This window comes from Coffea arabica, chromosome 7e (assembly GCF_036785885.1).
Source record: "Coffea arabica cultivar ET-39 chromosome 7e, Coffea Arabica ET-39 HiFi, whole genome shotgun sequence".
Classification (NCBI taxonomy): Eukaryota; Viridiplantae; Streptophyta; class Magnoliopsida; order Gentianales; family Rubiaceae; genus Coffea; species Coffea arabica.
The window spans coordinates 6,516,656-6,539,287 of record NC_092323.1 but is presented as its reverse complement, the minus strand read 5'-3'; the positions used below and the strand labels follow the sequence as shown (position 1 = coordinate 6,539,287).

General features: G+C 37.5%; 3 protein-coding genes across 7 annotated transcripts; all 3 read right to left on the bottom strand.

Moving 5' to 3' along the window:
* Positions 1-1,257: 1,257 nt before the first annotated feature.
* LOC113702064 (peptidyl-prolyl cis-trans isomerase CYP65) lies at positions 1,258-7,286 on the bottom strand. Of its 4 annotated transcripts, XM_072060464.1 has the most exons (12): positions 6,706-7,286; positions 6,560-6,622; positions 6,319-6,422; positions 4,809-4,900; positions 4,634-4,723; positions 4,449-4,524; positions 4,004-4,368; positions 3,274-3,530; positions 2,883-3,171; positions 2,447-2,557; positions 2,143-2,348; positions 1,258-1,834 (listed from the first exon to the last, which is right to left on the bottom strand). In XM_072060464.1, the coding sequence occupies exons 1-12, from the start codon at positions 6,831-6,833 to the stop codon at positions 1,828-1,830; spliced, it is 1,788 nt and encodes a 595-aa protein (XP_071916565.1). In that variant the 5' UTR covers positions 6,834-7,286; the 3' UTR covers positions 1,258-1,827. The 4 variants fall into 4 exon arrangements, with proteins under 4 accessions (XP_071916565.1, XP_027078822.2, XP_071916566.1 ...); XM_027223021.2 differs by having other exon boundaries at positions 1,258-2,348; positions 6,706-7,285; XM_072060465.1 differs by lacking the exon at positions 6,706-7,286 and having other exon boundaries at positions 4,809-5,758; positions 6,560-6,595.
* Positions 7,287-9,287: 2,001 nt separating this feature from the next.
* LOC113702170 (adenylyl-sulfate kinase 3-like) lies at positions 9,288-13,448 on the bottom strand. Its single transcript, XM_027223202.2, has 7 exons — positions 12,975-13,448; positions 12,531-12,671; positions 11,684-11,833; positions 11,452-11,570; positions 11,248-11,332; positions 9,850-9,896; positions 9,288-9,590 (listed from the first exon to the last, which is right to left on the bottom strand). The coding sequence occupies exons 1-7, from the start codon at positions 13,291-13,293 to the stop codon at positions 9,492-9,494; spliced, it is 960 nt and encodes a 319-aa protein (XP_027079003.1). The 5' UTR covers positions 13,294-13,448; the 3' UTR covers positions 9,288-9,491.
* Positions 13,449-18,182: 4,734 nt separating this feature from the next.
* On the bottom strand, positions 18,183-22,114 carry LOC113701128 (BTB/POZ domain-containing protein At3g49900-like). 2 transcript variants are annotated; one of them, XM_027221638.2, is made up of 4 exons: positions 21,882-22,114; positions 21,684-21,753; positions 20,148-20,672; positions 18,183-19,172 (listed from the first exon to the last, which is right to left on the bottom strand). In XM_027221638.2, exons 1-4 carry the CDS (start codon positions 22,031-22,033, stop codon positions 18,429-18,431), a joined length of 1,491 nt encoding a protein of 496 aa, XP_027077439.1. In that variant the 5' UTR covers positions 22,034-22,114; the 3' UTR covers positions 18,183-18,428. The 2 variants fall into 2 exon arrangements, with proteins under 2 accessions (XP_027077439.1, XP_027077440.1); XM_027221639.2 differs by having other exon boundaries at positions 21,967-22,080.
* Positions 22,115-22,632: the final 518 nt, after the last annotated feature.

The following is a 22,632-nucleotide window of genomic DNA, read 5'->3' as shown; positions in this document are numbered from 1 at the left end:
TTGGACTGTTGCTGTTCGTTTTCGAGAAATGAGGAGTAGGGCTTGGAGTGGATTCGAAGACAAATTGTCGACCGTGGAAACACAGGGAGAGGGAGAGAGAGAGAGTGTGTGTGTGTGTGTGTGTTGCCCTCTCTTCCACTCTGCAGAGAAAGGACAAGCTGGTCATCGCAAGGGTCGGTCAAGTTCCCAAGAAGAATATCGTTTTGGAGGTGTTCCAAGTACTAAATTCCTTGATTATTGAAAGAGCATATCAAGAAGCATTATTATAATCGCAGCGACCATACACATTAGACCAATATCCTTTTCCTGAAGTAACTCGCTCATGCAAATTGTCATGACAAAAGAGATTTGTAGAGTATATGATCAATGATGATGTTTCAATGGATCTGTTGGTCCTACTGCAATTTTTTCCTTTTAATACTATAACTTAATCTACCTCAAAAGGACATCTCCTTGTAGAATAATGTATGCACAAAACGTCGCCACTCCAAACACGATAATAGTCTTCCTGTGTTGGACTGAAAAGTATATGTTAACCTCTTTCTTCTTCATTCAAACTTCGAGTAGTTTAATGACTTTAATCCAGTAAGTAAGGTTGGGTTAACAATTTTCTAATCCTTTACAAAAGCCAACAAAGACTGATAAACCAGTCTATGGACTTAGTCCTTTGTCTACCTAGGTGTGTATTAGGTTTAAAAAAAAAAAAAAAAAACACATTTAGACATCACCGGATTTGAGCTCCTGACTTTAGCAGTGATGAAACTTACAAGCTCAAATTCCATGAGGAAACTATGAAGGAATTTGTAGAATGAAGACACTAAAGCACTAAAAATAGACAAGCGTGAATATTTTACTGGTTATGGGTATGTATCAGCATTAACTCTTCTTTGTTTTCAAATCACTCTGCTCGATTTCCCAAAATATAAGAATAGAATGAGAATTGAGCTTGTATTCTTTTCCTTCCCAAAACAACAAAAACAAACAAAAAAAATTCCCAAAAAATAAACCCCCAAAAGAACACCCCAAGCAAAGTTTAGAACCAAGTAAAGCCTTAAATAAATCTAAATACATTTCTGACGAAGAAAATTTGAACAAGAGTGGGAGAAAGCACATATATCTTGAAAACTCGGGACAAACAATCATCCGTCATCAGATATGCAAGTCCACGATTTAATCAATATTGACCAAAAAAGAGGCATTCTTTTAATTATTATTTTGGGTAGGAAACGAGAGGCAAGTTTAATTGAATCCAAACAATTCAAACTTAAAAGGGTAAGAAATTGTCATACTCGGTCGTATACATCCAATCTCAATGTACATTTGAAGTTGAAGCAACAGCCGAAATACACCCAAGCAAAAGAAGACACAGAAATGAGCCACAGCGACGTACGTCAACAGGCCCCTGAGAACTGAATGATAAGCTTTGCAGAAGTCATCATTTGTAGTACAAACTTTGTAAGACAAGCTCTCGGTCCAGGGCGAGTCAGGTGGCCCACTACCACGGCTTTTGCCACCAATAATGAAAGTATGCACGCAGATGCAGGTTATGTTCGGTCCATGATAACTGGAACTGGAACGGCAGGCATCAGTATGGGCTCTCAAAGGAGTAAGAAATTCCGAGCGCCATGCTTCCGTGGAATGCTGGGCCAATCATGCTGGTTTCTCATCACCTTTTGCTAGAGCCGCTGTGTGCTTTATGATGCTTCCAGCTCCATGATGGCCAGACCGCCGCTACATTTTTCAAGATACTCCAGGTCCAGGCTACTAAACACACACAACTGTTTCCACAGATCCCCCATTTATACTTCCCATCCAATTAAATCAACCTCAGCTACTAGAAATGGGAAGCAAGAAATACATTATCAGGACTCCACCCAAAAGTTCCTAAAAACCCATCAAAACTGGGAACATCAAACTAAAATAAACGCCTCAAGTACCAAGGTCTTTATAAACTTTGCTACTACAGATTCTGTACAAATACTCTCAATTGCATCATTTATACACCATAAAATACAGACTTTCTGCATTTACAGGGTTCAAGTCATCCATTATCCTCCTTGCAGCTAAACTGTATCAACATTGGCTAAACCCATCAAGCAAATTCAGTTGTCTAGGGAGGTTAGCAGTTATTGCAACTCTTACCACGAAGAAAAATCTTTATATTCTCCTGTTGAGACACCCACTTTTCGTTTCTTTGTCACAGAAACCGCGGGTAGACTGCTGTCACCAGCAGTAGTAGACTCAACCTGTGAATTCCTTGCTTTCAAGTACTTCCCTACACCACCACCCAAACCTTGACTCCCTAAAGTTCCAGTCCCTGGATTGCTGTACCATGAGCCAACCTTATCCTGAAATGCAAAGAAATAAATAAGCCATTTAAATAGTAGAAGTGGGGGAAAAAATACAGACGCAAGACAGCTTGAACAATATCAGATCCAGGACTAACATTTTCTTCATCTTCAGCATTGTTCTCATTAGTACTCTTCTTCTCGTCCTCTTCATCAGAATCTGCATAAGGATTCACATATATTTCTACTTCAGTTATCTTGATTTCTTCCTGCAAGGGAACAGGAGGAGAAAGAAAATTAAAAGTCAATGGCAAGGGAAGAATTGCGCCCAAAAAATTTAAACACCGCCTCTTTAGCAGTTTGACAACCAAGATAAACACAAAATAATCAAACAACTGTACAAGTTAAACATCTGACTTTCAAATTCTATAAAAGGGCTCTGTCTTCTTGTTAAAAAAAAAAAAAAAGGCTTTGCCAAATTTGGGACTGGTAATGTTTGGGATACACAACTAAGAATTTAGAAACATATGTTGCCTGTATCACACACTGCAAAAGCTCAGAATGAGTAGGAGACTTAAAAGAGGAACCACTAACCAGAGGCCGGTCATCGTCATCAACAGGGACCTTCTCCATGGCAGAAAGCGTTGTCAAACCTCCTACAACTCCACCAAACACTGTGTGTTTGAAGTTCAAATGATTTGCAGATTTGTACAGGATGAAGAACTGTGAACCATTTGTGTGAGGACCAGAGTTGGCCATGCTAACAACACCCCTTCCAGAATGAAGCAATTTAGAGTTTAGTTCATCTTTGAAGGGCTTTCCCCATATCGACTCACCCCCTTTTCCAGTCCCAGTGGGATCTCCACCTTGAATCATAAAGTTCCTGTATATCATATAAAGCACAATCCTCCTTGTCAACAAGCATATTCCAATCATTAAAGATCTTCTACGCCTAGTTTTGGTGTAAAAGATAAGCTTAGAGTACCTTATATTTCTGTGGAAAGCTACTCCATTGTAATACCCACGTTCACATAAACTGATGAAGTTCTCGCATGTTCTTGGAGTTATATCACAGTGCAGCTCAATATTTAGATCACCGTGTGTTGTTTGCAGGCGAACATAGCCTTTCTTCTTTGGGTTCTTCTCAACTTTGATGTATTCATACTCATTTTGGGTAACAGGATCAAAAGCAGTAGAAGTGAAGGACCGCGAAGCAGCACCAGTGGTAAAACGACTCTTTACCTGGAGCACACAGAAGAACAAAATACTATGTCATGCTGATTTACCAATGATGACTCAACTCTTCAGCTATCATTTGAGTTTTGCCTAATTGTATTTACTGTTGGCAAGAAAAGCATCTGGCATTGAATGATTTTTTTACATTCTTTTTATACCCCAGAAGTAAAACAATGAAAGGGACAATTACACCTTTTTCTGCAATTACTCGAGTCCAATTTTATTGGGTAATTCCAAAGCAACCAAAAAAAAGAGAGTTTTGTTTAGCCAACATCTTAACCTTCGTCACTCTCACAAAACACCCACTAATTGAATGAAAATAGGAAGCTCAGTCTAGACACCTAAGGGTAAAGTTGGGGTATGCTTGTCTTTAAGTAATGGTTAGTATGTTGCAGATCATTCACAAAGAAGACATAAGTATTGTCTGTCAGAACCAAGACTAAAATATCAGGCGTCTTTTCAAATAAAAAGATGCTAACCAGCTTGGCATTCACTGGTGTCCTCTCACCCGCCATGTGCAAAGCTATTCTAGCAGCTGTTTTATCATCTGAAGCAGACTTTGCAGCATTTGCACTTCTTCCATGAACAGAGGCAGAAGCAGCATCCACAATACTATAAGCCTTCTTGGCTGACTCACCATTCCCATTGGACTCATCCTTTATGCGTGACCTTGCAGCCAATATAGCCTCAAGTGCAGCAGCTCTTTCATTTTTTGCCTTGATTCCACCGCCACCATGCAGAGCAATTTCCTTTGCTTGTTCAGTGCCAAGTTCCTTTAGCATCTGCTTGATATCCCCAGTAACATTTATATTATATGTGGGATCTGATTCCATCCTTTTTAATTCTGCAAAAATTGCTTCAAAAAGTGAAACTTGTAGACCCATATAACAGCTAATTGACAAGGACAATAAACCAATATTTCACCTTCATCGTCAACTTTCAAACTATTTTTGACGTGATCAAAATCAAGGAGAGCCCTGCTGTCCAGTGCATTTGGATTCTATAGCAGACAATCAAACAAATCAGGATAACTGTATTACAATCACACTGCCAAATGTCTAAATTAACTGCACATCACTGCCAAGCAGGAGACTTATATTGGAACTTACTTGTATAGTTATTAGGTCTTCCCTAGTGAATGGTTCATCTGTAAGGAGCTCCTTCCAGTTCTTGGTTTTAAGGTTTAGTTCTTTAATAGCCTACAAAATATCTTATGGTAAATTTGTGCCAAGACAACAGGGGATTAACATCAGGAAACAGAAAATGTAGTACAAAAAAAAGTACCTCATAACAGAACACATTCCCAGTAGTCTTCACTGCAACTATGTGTGTGAACTCTGTAAAAACCTTATTCAGCACCGGACAATGATATTCGCCTGCATAAACACAATAATGGATAACACTATATGTGGCATTAAACGCCTGCATTGCTATACCAGATGAGCAAAGACTGAGAAACTTCATGCTAAAAGATGGCTATCATATCATGCAGGTGCATTTACCTGTCCATACCAAATGGAACATGAGAAGTTTAGGTGAAATGGTGGTGCACAAGTAATAATGGAGAACCAGCGATAATAAGAACAAAGATTCGTCAGGATACAACTACAGCGAGAAAAGTTCATAGTATACAAACTATGCGTATATCTTAAGCGCCACAAAACATCTGGTCCTTGGACAAGCATGATTTTTCATGATTATATACGTTATTTGTTTACAACCAATAGCACTGTCAGGTTATGTCACTGCTGTACAGAAAACAGTTTTAGAAATAAAATAAAATAGAATAAAAAGTTTGAGACATCTTCACACTTCTTGCCCCTTCATACAACATCCACTGAGTGATATACCAATCACTCTCCTGCCATTAGTTGATAAATCCACTCCATGGCTTAACTCCAGTTTTGTGGACAAAAACAGAATAAAACACAGATCCTGAACCATGCATAGTAAACTACTTTCGGGTCAATATAATAAGGAACAAAGGATGCAAATAACTGAATGATTCAATTTACTGCCCAAAAACGTAAAATCTGGCTACCAATCAGTTTGTAATTCAGAAATTCATAAAAACTTAAAATAAGAACAATAACGCAAAGGAGAAGTCAATATCCTGAACTTCAGCAAAATCGCACAGGGAAAATATCATCCTAGCTTGCTTCCTCTCCACTTCATGGACTAGCACTAGTAGTTTTCCATATCAGAAGAGCTCTCACTGTATTAGCCTACACTAACTGAAGACAACTAGTAAATCACTGTTATCAACATGCTGAAAGAAATACAAAACCCAGTACCAATGAGAGTAATTTATGCATTACTACCAGTTTCTTGACAAAGAAAGAGATTTGTATCAACTGCACTGTGAATCAGTTTAAATCACAGATTGTATGTACAGAAAAAAAAAATCACCCAAAGTATATGAAATATATGCACCAAAAGAGAAAATGACCCAAAGAAAAAAATGATAGTACAGAAAAATGAAAATTATCAGCTACATGCCTACACCATAAGAAACACAAGGGATGACTTTTAACTAAACAACAGCAAAGGTCAATAAGTTTTGAAAATTGCTTTAGTTCACGTAGAAAAACTTGAAGTCCTCAATGACGGTTGCTGGAGAGTTTCTATATGTATTTTTTTTTAGCTAAAAATGAAGTTTCATCATCACAGATATAAACATTAACACGGTCACGATGTTCAGCACTGAGTAATCAATCCAGGTGCAATTAAACATCTTATTCAAAATATTAGGAGGAAAACTCAATACCAAGACAGCTGAAGAAAATATATTCACCTTCAGCATTCTTATGGAAAGTAAGTGGAATTAAGTCCTCTGGCTTGAGCGGAGCCCCGTTAACTGGATTCTTCCCAAACTTCCTAATGTAAGGAATTATGTTCCTAACGAAAACATCAAAAGCCACATTCCCTTATTGAAATTGACAAGCTTAAATAAAAAAAGTTACGTATTCAAGTAGAGAGAGAAAGAGAGAAAAGAGTCACGACCGAATTAATATAGTGAAAGACAAAATGCTCACATGATGTCGAAGACGTTGCCGTCTTTGGTGCAAACCGGATCCTCGAATGGGGTGAACGTAAGACTGCGATTAAAATCCAACAAATGATTTAGCCAGAAAGAAAAAACAGGTGAGGAGTATGAATGGAAATTAGAAAAAGTACGGACGCGCAGCAATAGAAAGGGAGGCGTTTGAAAGGCGTGCGAATTTCTTTGGATTTTGCACCTCCCCACTCCGTTGCCCATTCCGTCTTCGTTAGGAACAACCGATCTTTGCTGTGCTGTTTCTTCCCCATCGTCCAACTTGTATTCAGCCGAGGTTGAGCTGAATTCAACTGCAGCAGACCTGATTCCTTCCCGAAGGGATTAGGGTTTTTTTTTTTTTTTTATTACTCTAATTACCACTCCTACTTAGAGAGTTAGAGGTGAGGTGCTTCCTCAGACGAGAAAGCGCGGTTTCTGGATTGAGTTTTATGCGGATCGTGTAAAGATTCTGGGGCTCCTTGCAAACATCAACTTACAAATTATGAACCTCCCGCTGCTCGTATGATATCCAACTTCAGACCCGGAACTACAAAATCCAATTGCCAAGGCGGTGCTCCGTTTTCCTTTTTCATTCCTCCCCGCAGGTCTCTCCCTCGCCCCTTTTTTTATTATTTATTATTTTTTAACCCCAACTTCCTTCTCTCCGCGATGGCTCAAGAAAGAGTTGTGGGACGCTGGGAAGTGATTGTAATTGACCGGCTGGTAATCAATATTGACTTTAAATCATCTCATTTCGGAGTTCATTTATCATACAAAATTCAATGCCGTTTCGTTTCTATTGCTATTTTTAAAAATTTTTGTCAAAAAATAGCAGTGTAAAAAGTAATTAAAAAATTAATGTTCTTGAGAAACATAAAAAAATTTCGGTACAAAATCATAATCCAAACAAGGCAATCTGTCTGGCCTAGAGATCAGTACTGTTCGCTCATCTCCACCAGTCGATGGTAATTTGTATCAGAGTATCACGCGAAGCTCGGCATTCTACGTCCCCAGGCATTTTTTAGAAGCAAATTCCCAGGAAATAAAATTACCCATGCTAAAACTAAAAGCTCGCACCGCTCCTCGTTTTGGTATGAATTAATTACATTTGCCTCCCTTATGGTTTGACTAAACTACCATTACACCTCTTGAGGTTTGAAATATTACATCCACCTCAATTTGACTTGATAGTCTAATAACAATCAACCCCAACCCGTTAAAGAGAGTAGCGTGCACACAACAAGCAAGGCCAAATGGTAACATAAAGTTCCCAAAACAACCCTAGCTTTTACCTTTTATCAAGCCAATAAAGAAAAAAAATGAGTAAATAAATTAAATTGCAATGTCGTCTTTCAGCGATCCTTCCTCCCCAAATTACCTTTGCTCTTTGTTTTACCCTTTTTTTTTGGTATTTTCTTGTCATGTGCTGGGCATTAATGTCATAATAGGATCCTCTTTGACATCATTTAGCATCCATCAAGTTTGAGGGGTTGAATGTAAAATTTCAAACCTAGAGGGGTGCAACGGCAGTTTGGCAAAACCATAAGGGAGGCTAATGTAATTAACCCTTTTGGTAAAAGTAAAAGCCCAGAAAGCCACCGGTGCAATTAATTAGCAGCATCAAAAGTGGGTAAGCAGAACCAATTCCTCCCCGTCTTCATAGTAGTAAATTTCTAGTTCTAAAGATAGCAAGTTGCTATGTCTAATTTTTTTTTTTTTTTTTATGTCTAATTAATTTGTGATTTATCATTAATGACGTGATTCTCTAGGAAAGTGGACATTGATGCAGATTAAAAAAGTTGGGTGGCAAACTTCCCAGTTCCTCCAACTACAAATGAACCCAACTCTCTGTCTTTTCTCTCTTTAAGCGAACACGGAACACCGCACCACCTTTTTTCCTTTTTTTCTGTTTAAGTAGTAGTAGTAGTACAATCTTTCGCACTTCTCAGACTAACCTTCATCCGAATCAGTTACTATCATAGAATCGGAAGTAGAGAAGAGAAGCTCTTAAATTACGGACTCTGCCTCGGATGGCAATATTATTGTTGGCAGGGGTGGTTGGCGCTTTGGGACGGTGCATTTCGATAATCTGGGGCCTTCAGGAACTGCGTTTTGCTGTGGTTTACGAGGGAGTTGCAGCCGTCGCCAGGTCCTTCACGGCGGCTCTAATGGTCTGCTTCTCAATGGCCTATCGGAGAGGAAGTGAACTGGGTGTCCCTCTTCTTTAAAAATTAATACCATTCGGTTGATGTTATTCCGTGCGAAATAATAAGTGGAAAATGAGAATGAAGAGCCTCAGAGAGATGGAAGAGTCTCTTCATTCTCATTATTGACTTTGGATATCGAATGTAACTCCGGAAATTTTCAATAATAAGAGGGAAAGAGACCAATTATTATTATTTTTTTTTTTTTGGGAATTCCCCAGCATGTAGATTATGCTAGTTTTTTTTTTTTTTTGTCAAAGGTCAACTTCTATATATATATATATATATATATATATGTAGATTATGCTAGTTGGGTTGGGTAGTAGATTTAATACAAGAAGTAATTTCTATAATGGAGTATTATGTGAGTGAGGATATGTATATGACTGTCCATAAATTAGTGAGGTGTTTACCTTCAAAGGTTTTCTTTTTACGTAATTATGCTCGCACTTATCACCTTCAACCTGCGTCAAATCAATTCAGGTGGTTTTGGTTCCCAGAGCTCCTTCATGGCAATCAAGCTACTAAAAGTCGCAATACATTCTTTTAAAAAAAGAGTCTACGAACGGTTTACATTCAAATCAATGGAAGTAATAAATTTACAGGATACATGACAAATTGTGCACAAAGGAAACGAGCAGTTTCCTTTACATGAAGCTTATTATTATTTTGAAATGTACAGCAGTCGGTGCCTCAATGTCCATTGAAGAGGCAGGCATATGCAAATTATGGCTCCAGGTATCCTTTTTCCTCCAAGTATGAGATCACTGTTTCAGCCAAATCATGTGGAGAATCACATAGCCCAACCTTCTGGTGTAACGCTATCTGCAATCATGAAAGTATGCCATGAACACCAAATCAAGTCCTGAAAGTGCGCAGCACCAGAAAGGATGAACAAATAACAGGCCAGAATCCTAGACAAGAAATAGTTATAGGTATTTTAAGGTCGAGGTACTTGCACAGTTCATATGCCAGTAAATTTTAAAATGGTTGCAAACAGGACATATTTACGTTCATTCTCGAAGAGGAGAGCACACTACTGCATTTTGGATGACACTTGTGACCCACTAAAGCAGAAACGTACCTCTGAATTAAGTGGCGGCTCGTATGGGTCATCAATCCCTGTGAAGCCTACAAAACAGAGAATTACACAAATAGATAAATGGCTATTCGAACAATCTGACTACAAAGTGGAAGGGTGCCCCTCTCAGTTGGGATGGCCTGAACATAATTTTTGGCTCTGGGGAAGGGTTATGGATGCAGCAAAAAAGAGATGCAACCAGGATCATATGAATCTAATAGTTAATTTGCTCCGGCAGATTTGGAGATCTAGGAATGCAATCCAGTTTAGAAATGAAAGAAAGAATCCAGTCACGTCAATCAACAAATCAATTGGAGAATGGAATGAATATGACCAAGTACAGAAAAATGTAGAAGATTTAGCAGAGCACAAGGCATGTTGTGCAACCAGGGAAGTACTATGGAAACCTCCATTGGAGGGGACAGTGATGATGAACACTGATGCAGCACTACAAGTAAAGAAGAACAGGTCTGGACGGGGGATTCCAGCTTGGAATCATGAATGAAGGGAAACTATAGGTGACTTGGGCTGGACCTGAGGAAAGATACTATGACCCCATTGTGGAGGAAAGCCTTAGCAATCAGGCTTGCACTTATCAAGGCCAGGGAAGAACCAGCAAATGGTGTGCTTTCAATCCGACTGCAAAAACCTAATTGACAAAATTAACGAGGGAAAAACAGGAGGACCCCAAATTGGAACCATACTTGAGGACATCCAACAGATGAGAGACGGTTTTTGTAATTGTTGCTTTTCTTTCACTAAGAGAGGGTAACTTTGTGAGTCACGGATTGGCAAAATTTGCCATTAACTTGAGTAAAGAAATTGAGTGGAAAGATTCCTTTCCTCTTTGGTTAACGAGTCTGGCCAAAGAAGACATGAGAGCAGTTGCTCATATTATATAAATATTTGAATTATGAGTGAAAGCTGTTATTGTTTGATTACACAAAAAAAAATTAATAATAAAAAGGACTACAACTAGATGAGGATCCATGGATAATTCTATCTTGGTTTTTGGCATTAAGAAACTTCAACCAACATCTGAAGGATGAAATATCAGAAAGTCTAAAAAATCGACAAAAGAAAACAGAAAACATTGTATTGAACTCGTTGAGACAAATATCAGCTTGGAAATCCAGCATCTGTACACCTTCTACAACTAATCACAAGAAGTTATGCCCAAAAAACAGTTAAAGGTGATTGCCAGGAGAAATATACTTGAGGATGGCCAATCTTTGTTCTACTAAATTTCACACCAAAAAGAAACAAAATCACTCTCAGCACTCACCCAACCCACAAAAGAAAAAATGACAAAAAAGAAATCTGATGAGCAAAAAGATAAGAAAGGAACACTCCTCATCAAGGCTCATTACAATTAACATCAAGAAGTCTTTGGTCAAGTACCTTTAATTTTTCCAGCTCGTGCAAGTTTGTACAAGCCCTTAGGGTCCCTTGCCTCACAAACTTGCAGAGGCACATCCATGAAGACCTGCAAAATCACTATCTTTGTCAGTTTCAGTGTGTTATATCTGATAAGCAATAACCTGGCTTGTCATGAGACCAATTTCTCACACCACACTCAAAAGTTCCACAAGCATAGACTCTAACCTCAATGAAAGCCCCATCTGGCAGCAAAGCGCGACAGGCATCTCGGTCCTTTCTGTAGGGAGATATCAAACTGGCGATGCAAATAACTCCAGCATCAGCAAAGAGCTTTGCAACTTCACCTAGACATGATTAATTAAAACGTAAAGTAAGGCATCAGATCTAACTTCTGAGACAATGACAAGCAAAATTTCTTACAGCTATGTTCATATCATAGACCAACCAGTAAACATACCGATCCTTCTAATGTTCTCTGCTCGATCTTCTGCTTTAAAGCTAAGATCACGATTGAGACCATGCCGAACGTTATCACCATCAAGTATGTAGGTAAGCTTTCCCCTGGCATGCAACCCTCTGCATAAAGCACATGCCAAGGTGCTCTTTCCTGAAGTCAAGCTCAATATTAAAAGACAGAAGCTTTCCCAAATGAGAGAATGCCTCCTACTGTTGAGTAGTCGTAAAATGAAACAAAACCATACTTTTACACAGAAGTAAAGGAAAACAAAATACAAATTTAGAAGAACACAATGTGATCATGACAGGATCAGGTAGCACAGATCAATTTGCAGTGTATGTCATCATACCAACCTTGCTTCTCAATAGTCTCTATGGCGGGTCATAAACAAAAACCACCAATGATAGCCCATTTCCAAAATTGTTTTTATACTTTATTTGATGTCAAAACATATTCAGAGCATTTAGTCCAATACTTGACTATAGATGAACTATCAAATTTTAAATTTGAATATGGACACACGTTGAGTAGATAGCTGATAGATAATCTGGGGTTTTGAAGTAGTAATGCCTATATATTTGCCACAAACATTTGCTCCTGCAGTAAACATACAGGACAGGAAGACGCCCATAAAGCAAAAATCAAGATTCGTATATTTCAAGAATTTTGAGTGAATCTTTCAGTCTTGAATGGGACAACAAGTCTTGCTAATTTATGGTAGAGGCTTTGAAGTTTACAAAGTTAAGGAGGCAAAAATTAAGCTACAAAGGATGAAATCATGAAAGTAACAGAAGAATAATAAAGAATCATAAAAATGCCTTTAGTGATTGATCTTATAATCACACACCTGAACCGCTTAGACCGGTAATCCATATGACACAACCTTTTTGCCCAAGCAACTCCTGCCTGTCACTTTTTTCCACAGAACATTTGTGCCAAACTATATTCGTTGAATTCCCCACTGTAGACGTTTTCAACACATCTTTACCTGTTCGGAATAAGTAGTCAAAATTTCAGTCATATAATTTCCCACCTGACATAAAGTGATAAAGCTACTGCATAAACTTTTCGAATTGAGACCCAAAAACAAATGAAATGACGAAAATTACAACAGACGATCTAGGAATCTTTGAAGGAAAACATTCTAAAATAAAGAAATTTCCAGAAAGTCATACCTGCACCAACAAAAAGAAAGGTATATATAACAGTCTTGTCATTTTTATAAAACATGAAGGCAAAAGAGAGAGAAACATAGTCACTGAAACAGAAAAGCAAAGTGGTGAATCATTACAATCATTTACTGTGACGTTATCGTCGGAATTGCAACCAGAAAGGTGAATTTCGGGAAAGTTGGCAACTTTGTCATTGAGGTAGGACGAAGACGCCGTCGACGACGTTCTGGAGCCGTCCATTGCCTTAAGTGGCGCCAGAAAGCTCGATCTCACTGGGGGACTACCACTCAAGCCTTTATTAATTCCACAGAAATCAAAGCTAACCGGTACCCGTTGCTTAGGGAACCCTAACTTCCTGGACGATGACGATGTCGATTTCCCAAAGTCCAACTCAGGACAGCCCAGGAGAATCAACGACTTATTGGTAACCCCAATCATTTCTACTAACGTCAATCCAACGGCCAATAATTCTTCAACGCAAATTGACAACAACAATTTTTTTTAAGAAAAAAAAAATAAAAAGAGGAGCAGAGATAGAAAAACTCTTCCTTGTAACGGGCAATGCTGCTAAATTCCGGATTGAAATGCAGCTAAATTTGAAAAATAAAAAATAAAAAGTTCATCTGGGTTGACTATAAATTAAAAAAAAAAAAAAGATGCTCAATTCTTCAATTACTAATATGCATGAGGGGGAAAAAGGAATGCAACTCCTATTATACAAATTACAAGGTGTATTTTCTAGGAAGGGTGGAGGTCAGGGGAGAAAGATGAATCGTGAAAGGATGCGCATTTTGGAATTTAGACAGAATGGTGGGTTCTGATGTATTTTGTGGCTCCCTGAAATTGCGAAATGGGTTGGATCCGCCATGGGTTAGTGGTGAGTGGGGGAAGGCGAGTGGTAGGGAGTGACGAGGATCACCATTCTGTTGGGTCATATTTGGAGATAATACCGTCATCGTACATTGGATTGGAATGGTACGACGTTAGCAACTACAGGGCACCTTAATAAGAGGATGGAAGTGTAATGGACGCGCCGACGAGGGGGTGTGGAGGCTGTCGTGACGATATTTCTTTTTAGTTGGTCGGGCTACGCGCGGTAGTGGGACATTTCACAGCTCACATCTGTGTCCACGTGTATCAGTAGGAAAGAAGGTGAGTGGCGCCAAATTTTGGTGTGAAAACAGTCTCAGCGGCAAACTCGATTATTTGGATTTTTTTTATAATAATATAAGTATTAATTTTCCTATAGATAAAGGATGGATAAAAGACAAATATGTAAAATTTAATTTTTGCGTATATATCATGAATTTAATAGTAAGAATGTATATATATATATATTATCAATATATATGAATAAATTATACATATATCATGAATTAAATAGTAATAGTGTATACACTAATGTGAATTGTACGTATATCATAAATTTAATAGTAATAATATATATACCATTAGTGTATATGAGATTTAATCACAATATAATGAGTCTATCTAACGAATGCCCAATAAATGATAATACTTGTTAAGATATGGTAATTAATATTTTAAAATTGGAAAATTAAAAGAGAAAGCTTATAAATGTAACATATGATGATATTGTTAATATGTAGATTTATATGGTAGGTCGAGTATAATTTATGTGTCTTAACAAGTGCTCCTTGACACTGACATTTATTTTTTGTGATACAATATATGTGGGATTGAAAAAAAGTAATCAGTATAATAAAAAATGATTGGATAAGGTATATATAGCACAATCAAAAAAAATTTTATACGAATGAAAGGATATCTAAACAATTGTTGATACCATTATCAAACGTCTTTATGATGGTAATATCCTTGATAAGAAACTAATGGTCTTGAATACAAAATTGTTGATATCGTGACTAAGGACGATATTATAATAAAGTTTTGCTTTTGGGATTCGTATGTGCTTTGCACTAATATGACTTTTTTAAAAAAAAATTTACACTAATATGAGAATGTGTCTTCTACCAGCTTTTAATCTTGTGTAATTTCTTTTTGACTAGCTTTTTGACTAGCCTTTATGGAGCAGAATATGGATTTACTGGGGAAGATGCCGCCACGCTTAAATATAACTCCATTAGAAGACAGACACTAAAAGCCCGTCTTCTGTTGTGCCACGTTCCTCTTCTCCCTTGTCGGTCGGCAGAAAAATGGTCCAACGGGGTGATAGGTCCGCAGCAAAAGAAAAATAATAGTGGTGATAAGGTGATTGGTCCTCCTTTCCCTTTTCATTTTTTGACGACAAATCTTCTGGATTTTGTCTCACATTAAAAGATATAAATATGTGTGTGTGTGTGTGTGTTTCAAGTGTTTGGTACGATGAAAAATGCTCAAATATTGTTTCACGGGATACACATTTTCCAATCAAAGGGATCCTTCTTTTGATGTATTAATTTCCACTGGCCATTAAGCATTTGCATCTTTTTCTTTTTAATTTCAGTAGGAAATTATCATAATATCTTTTTTTTTTATTTCAGCAATAAACGTGGTTTTTACCTATCCAAATTTTTTAAAAAATATATGGAGTTTCTAGTGAGATATGGGTGTGTTTGGATTGAGAAGATTTGAAATAAAATAATTTGTATCATAAATTTCAATTATATTTTTATCTTTCTAATCACCTTTTTCTCTGACATACATTACATCACAAAAAATATTACAGTAATTATCTCAAATAAATCATCCAAATAAAAATCATCCAAATAAACTCCTATCCAAACAAACATTGAGATTTGAGAATCTTTTTATTGATTTTTTGCCTTTTTTTAAGAAAAAAAAAAACAACTTGACAATCATGCCTTGTGCTAACCTGCTTTTAACAATCATACAACTACTAGTATCATAGTAGTATTTCAATGCTTTGAGTTTTGAGCAACCAATAGGGTGGCAAGCTCATACGGGATGCCGGGATGGCGGCGGGCTTTTTGGAGTTTGGATAATGCATAGCACTTCGTTATACGCCCACAAATAATTAATGCAGTAACTTAGGACCATCTGTATCTATATCTATATCTATATTGCAGAGGGGGGTTTTGGACAAGACGCTTCCAAAATTATCAAAAGTTTGGATGCTATTTTAATAAAATTTTATATTTTTATAATTAAACAATGCTTATCTCTTAACTAATCATATAATCGCTCATACAAATCCTATAATCATGCTCACATATTCCTTACATTTCTCTCACGTTCCCTACTCCACATTTCTAAAACCAAAACCAACAACTACTAAAAAAGTAAATATATTTTTATAAAATTCTTTTAAATTTGCACACATATAAGGTGTGCCATTCTCACCAGTATTAAATAACTTGTGTTCATAAATAACATATACTACTTTGTTATAGTATACCCTTTATGATCATTATTTTTCTAATAACAAAAGGTAAAAAAAAATAAATAAATAAAGAATTTCATTTTAACAACAGTCAATTACATTCATTTTTATTTGTCTATCATTCATTTTCTAATATAAATTTCTATTATTTTTTCAGGATCGATCTTTCGAAAAAAGACAGTTCTTGAATGATATACACATTCTATCATATTTCAAACTATTGTTAGATAAATATTACATTTTAATTGTGTTGGTACAATTTTTTAATATTTTTTTATTCACCGTGCGTAGCACGGATATTCACACTAGTTATGTACGATACCCGGTGTATATAAAAATCACATTTCCACATCAGAGCTACCCATCATAAAATCTGCACTTCTCCCATTATCCAAAAAAAAAATAATAATAATAAGAATCTGCACCTCTCCAGTGTTGCACGTATTTGTGTTTATTTATCTTTGAAGTGAAATTCTTACTGATAGCTTTATGTGCGAACATAGGACTGTAACTGTAAGGAGGAGGCTTCTTCTTGATTCGTGTACGAGTAATGGAAGAGCCAATCTTCCCCAGAGTTTTCCAATGGCCCCTTCCCGTCCCCAGGTCCATCCTAGTTCATGAGTAGTAGTAGGTAGGAATTGTGGCCAGAGATTTCTTCTTGATTCGTGTACGAGCTTACGCATGGCGTCTCTCACTTGCATTTATTTATTGGAGTACTCGGTTATTTATTGGAGTACTCGGTTATGTTTGGTTTTTTTTTTTTTTTTTGGGTCTTTCTTTTGAACGAATTATTGTGTTTGGTAGAACTAGCACATAACCAACTCCACAATACTCGCAGGTATTATTTTTCTCTGTACAACAACTGGCCTGTGCTATTGATAAGATGGCATTATTGCTCCCCAGAATCCCAATCCTTTTCCTGGTTATATATACCATTCCTCGTAACTCGTCAAAGCGCAAGACCGAGAGCTGGCATCATTATTGCTCCCAAAAATCCCAATCTTTTTCCGGTTATAACATTCTCTGCAACTCATCGAAGCGCAAGACTGAGACCATTTAAGTTCCTGGTGCGTTAGTCCAATTCCAAACACATCAAATGTGACTCCTAATCAATGCATATCCACGTTTATTTTGTCCTGACTAATACGGTTTTAAATACGAGATTAGTGATAAAAAAAAATGCTGCTACGAGATTAGCGAAACGCAGCAAATAAGCTAGCCACTTGTAGTGAAGCTAGCCACTTGTGCATGCATTACCATCAGTCACCTACTCTTACCCTACTCCCTGCTACAAAAAGATACTCCGCTGGCCTAAATTATTAAGGCATTAATGCATCCCACCTATTTGTTTAGCCCGTAAAAGAATGGACAAAGAGAGCCGAAGCCTTCGTAGACTTGTGTTCCTTGCTTGGAAAGGGATTTTTCACTAAAAATTTTTTTTACTTTTTTCGTAAACATAATTTTCAATTAATTTTTCACTTCACATGTATCAAATCGTTACATTATGTTTCCTATAAAAAGTTCAAAAAATTGCAATCCAAACACATGAACTAACTGCTAATTGCGTACTTCTCAATCAAATGAAATTCAAGGAACTCAGTGAATTCGATTTGTGATCACGCGTTTATACTGCTCGAGTAAAGGAATCCGTTTCTTTATGTGCGGGTTACTTATTCTAAATCATCTTTCCCTTCACCAGTGTCTAGTCAGCTCTTCCAGTTTCTGGTATGAACTATGGCGGCCAGTTATATTAACCTGACTTTTCAAATAGAGAAGAGAGGCATTATGTTATACATGTACATGGTTTGATTAAAAAACATTTTTTTTGAATGTACAGCTCGTGAAAATTTTTGTGCATGATCAATCTAACAGGTTTAGGCCGCAGATAATTGTTTAGACTACAAATCGCTTTCCCCTCGAGCAAACAAAAGTCATAAGAACGGCCCCCCTAATTACTGATCAGTTCACCAGCTAATTGATACCATGTCTACATTTTCTTGGGTGCGCCCAAATGACTAAAAGGTTCATGATCAATTCGAAATTTTCCGAGACATCTGTACATGGATGTGTTCGGGAAACATCACATATGCAAATAAATATCACTAGTCATATAAAAATTTCTTCTTCCCCTAGCTAAATTTAGAAAAATAGGGGTCTAGCTAATTAAATAGCAAAATTTGTCACACTTGACTTTGGGTAACAAACTAAACTAACGATGATAGGGAAGATCCTTCTTTATGACTATGACATCCCCTTTCCCAATTTCACATTTTTCAGTAACGTTCTCCCCATCTCCTCCAAATTTGCCAGCACCGCTGCTTTCAAACTTCTTCTTTGAGACTAAACTCGATACTCGAAGCGCGCTCTTCAATCCATCCATTAATCTCCTCCCTAGTTTCTTTTCAGCTGACTGACTCCTGTCGCACGATTCTTGATCAAATGAAGAAGACCCTGCACCTCTATGATCTTTACTTGTCATAATACGAAAGCTTGCTGAAGAAACCGATCCTACTTGCCCTCTTTCGATTTTATTCTCCGAGCTAAAACGAAAACTTTGTGATCTACCAGAGTCCAGTGAATTTTGACTGTTTTGTGATTCTTGGAAACGCTTCCTCATCCCATTTAGCTCCTTTTCCAAATCCTGAATGCGCGAGTTTGTGGTGCTCATGGCCGCTTTGAGCTGTGCCACTTGTCGGAGTGCTGCATCACGTTGGAGAATTGCACCAAGTGTGGCAGATGCTTCATTGGAATTCTTACGACTACGGTGATCAGCTGCAGAGAAGATGGAGCGACGGGTGTTGAGCTGCTCAACAAACATGGCCTGAACTACAAATATAAGTGGCATTCTAGGATTTTGCACTGCATGCATTAGAACTTGAGAGGACAGGATGGAGCAGTCTATGTGGTTGCACATTCGGGTTTTCTGTTCTTCTGTTATCTTCCCAACGTGTCCCTGCAATAAAGACATTGAGGAAAAAAAAAAGAAGAAAAAAAAGTAGCCGGAACTTAGAAGCAGGATTTAATAAGGAAATTAAAAGAAAAAAAAAGTGCCAATGGTTGCAGATATTTTGCTTGGAGTAGTTTACTTTGATCTTTCAATACGCGCAAATGAAATAATGAAGCTTCTTCAACAAAAAAAAAAAAAAAGAAGACACGTTACATATATACTCAGATGTACCGGGAATAATTTCAGTTCTGTACGTTCATTGATGTTCATTCAAGAAACAAATCAACCTCTTCTTGATCTCACATGGTGCCATTTATGCAAATTAACATTTAGATAACTAAAAGAATTGAACAAGAAAACGCAGGTAAAGAGCAAAAGACTGAATCTTACGTCTGCCATGATGACCGAGGTAGAACATTATTTTATTGATCATATTAGTTTGTACCAATAGGGTAAAAACGTTTATAGCCCTCATCCATATATCATTCTGAGCTTTCTTAATTCTGAAATGTCCAAGGGGGGAAAAAATGAGGACCAATTAGCATTCAGAACAGCTTTCTTAATTAATTGCCTTGCGTGAAAGTTGTTGTTGTCTTACTTTTCTGTCACCAACTCGAGATGTCGGTGCTAATTTTTTCAAGTCATAACCTTAAACAGCTAGAAAAGCTCGAGCTGAGAATCAGCCAGTAAATCAACGCGAATCCAATAATGCATTAGTTATCAAGTTATAATTACAGACTGTGGCAGCTGGAGAAGCACATTATCCCCTTTTTTAACAACAAACGATCACAAGATTCCCGTCACAGCTGTTTAGATCTTATAACCATATATACTACTATCAATAGAAAACAAGGAAAACCATTCAAAGCTATGTTTTTTTTTTTTTTTTTTGTCAAAACATTCAAAGCTATGTTTGTAGGAGTAAAATTTTGGTTACGAAAATAGAGTATCACTTTTGACAGTTGACGGCAATGATTTTACCTTGAGATAAAGGTCAAGTACCCTGTAAAGGAGGTCATGAGTGGTCAACCGCTGATTCAATGACTCCACTACTAGTTGAAAATCATCAGGCCCTAACTTGAGAACGTCGTTCAGGCAAGTCATGTCTCCGGCGTCGTCACCGTCATGCATCGACATCAATGCTTCAATGCATCTACTAACGAGACACGCCGTCGTCTCAGCCTCCGGGAATATAGACACAGCGGAACGCAGCACAACAGTGGCGTACTCCTGGTTAACGGCGACTGCACGCCGGAGGTAAGTTTCCGTCTTCTGGCGCAAGCAATCATCTGGAATTCCGTTGGCCTCCGTCATCTCTAGCAACTCAGCTGCGATTCGAAGGGGTGCGACGTTAAAGGGAGTAATGACAATGTGGGCCCCGTAGCAGAATTCGGTTACTAGAGAAAACGTCTCGGCCGTTATGTTTAACGGCGGAGAGAGGCTTAATTCGGAGGAATCCTCCTTGAGCAGCCGTTTCATATACCCGCTCCGCGATCTTAATGGAGCCTACGATGGATACGAAAGAGTGAAAAAAGGGAAAGGCAAAGAGTAAATGCGCCAGCCTCTCTGCTTTTTCATTAATTGCGAGAACTACCCTCACTCTCTGCTGTGGATAATCATAGTACTACGCACACTCGATTTCAGATAAAAAGGATTACCACAAATAACAGTTTCTTGAATCAGAGAAGTGAGTATTGTCAATTGGAAAATGGAAGCTTGAGAGCCAATTAATTAGGGGAATGCGGGAGAAAGAACATTAGAGTCAGCCTAGGGATGCAATTAGCCCAAAGACATCCCCTTCTGAACACAAGAAGAAGAAGAAAAAAAAAAAACTAGCAAGCTAACTATTTTCATCCATCAGGGGGAAAAAACGAGTTACTACAATTTATATAACATGCAATCTTTATGCTGTTGAACACTAGTCTGTTAAAATCTTACAATGATTTATTGTCACAAGAAAACTGCACAATTGTCATGAGGATCATTGACATAGTCAATGGAGGATACGAGTAGTTGGGGATCCAAGCCATTATTGTCACTGTTAGATACAACGTTCTACACAAATTTGACTTTTTACCATTCATATTGAAAGCATCGATTTTGTAGTCATAGGGAGAGAATTTTTTCTTCTATTCCAGGTCATGTGATTGTGATGGCGAGACAGTATCAATTAAAGTTTTCGATTTCTCAATTTCTTACTCTTTGTTAGCTGTCTGATCACAAATCCACTCAAATGATATGCATTCAGACCTCCAGAAAAGCTAATAACAGGATTAACACTAGTAGCTATCAGCGTATAATCTTAACTGTACTCCACAAACTGTGCTCTTAATTGTTTTTTTCTTCTGTTTTCTATTGACAAATGACTGATTTGCGAGACCAGCATCGATTTTGTAGTTAGTCTGATTAGTCGGATTCCTGTTACTAATCATTCATTAATTCTTCAATGTCATCATAGCCAGAAATTAATTAAACACTAAAAAAAAAAAAAAGGGCCAAAACTTCACATCACCGTACCTTATGCAGGTAGAAACATGAATCCTCAACATGTACCACCACATCTATTTCATCTCCAGAAGCCAGTGACCTGGTAATTAAGGGGCAAAACAAAAAATGAATGAATAAATAAATAGACGGAGAAGATATTGCATAATTAACTTGGATATACTTTACTCTCAACGAAAGAAATACGAAATTCTGAAGTGTGTTGTGTACCACGCCTCTACTAGAGAGTGGAGAGGTGTAGTGGGAGATGGCGAGAGCAATGGGGAGACAGAAGGAGTGGTTGCGGGGTCTTCACCTTCTTCCTCGAAGATAGTGTCAACAACCCCTAAATCTTTCCAGACCCTCAAGCTCAGAGCTTCCATGGAGTTCTGAAGTTTGGACAAAAATATTTTGCTGCTGGACGGGATTGTTGAAGATTTCTGTAGCTGCACTTAGTGTTGTGCACTCTTTAGGGTAAATGGGAAGGTGAGGAATTCTCTTGGCGCATTAATGGCATGCATGTGAGGATTCATAAATGCCTGCTTCATTCTTTTGGTGGGGCTTTAATTTTTATTGATAGTGATGCTAAGAATTCTCTTGGCTTTTAAGATTTGGAATAAATATCGATCTAGTTTATGGGATCAAACGTTTTCTTTTCATGAGTTACAGGAAGGAGAGGGCGGGTATCAGTCCAATGCATCTGGTATAAAGAGCGACGAGTATGATTAGTTATGGTGAGCGTGAAACCATTATTGAGTTTTCAGTCATTGCAATTAATCGCACTAGCTGCATTGTCTGTCCGCAACGATAAAGTGAAGAAGCAAACGATTTCTGTTTATAGAAATGAAACACGTTTATAAAAAAATCATTCAGCATAAATTTTAATTTTTAATTTACTTCCTAAGAGAAAACGTTTATATCTCGAACCCTTTCGACAAATTAAAAAGGAAAAAAATAGATTTGTGATATTGCCCTTTTACTT

Bases quoted from the DNA above. Each gene is read 5' to 3' on its own strand.
- LOC113702064 (XM_072060464.1), bottom strand. From the start codon at position 6,833: ATGGGGAAGAAACAGCACAGCAAAGATCGGTTGTTCCTAACGAAGACG. The intron at 4,525-4,633 runs GTAAGTTCCAAT...TGTCTGCTATAG, and splicing joins AAGACCTAATAACTATACAA to AATCCAAATGCACTGGACAG. The intron at 2,558-2,882 runs GTTAGTGGTTCC...GTTCCCTTGCAG, and splicing joins ATGACGATGACCGGCCTCTG to GAAGAAATCAAGATAACTGA.
- LOC113702170 (XM_027223202.2), bottom strand. From the start codon at position 13,293: ATGATTGGGGTTACCAATAAGTCGTTGATTCTCCTGGGCTGTCCTGAG. The intron at 12,672-12,974 runs GTAATGATTCAC...TATTCCGAACAG, and splicing joins TAACGTCACAGTAAATGATT to GTAAAGATGTGTTGAAAACG. The intron at 9,591-9,849 runs GTACGTTTCTGC...TCATGATTGCAG, and splicing joins AGCCGCCACTTAATTCAGAG to ATAGCGTTACACCAGAAGGT.
- LOC113701128 (XM_027221638.2), bottom strand. From the start codon at position 22,033: ATGGAAGCTCTGAGCTTGAGGGTCTGGAAAGATTTAGGGGTTGTTGAC. The intron at 21,754-21,881 runs GTACACAACACA...CTTAATTACCAG, and splicing joins CACTCTCTAGTAGAGGCGTG to GTCACTGGCTTCTGGAGATG. The intron at 20,673-21,683 runs GTACGGTGATGT...TATCCATCGTAG, and splicing joins CATGTTTCTACCTGCATAAG to GCTCCATTAAGATCGCGGAG.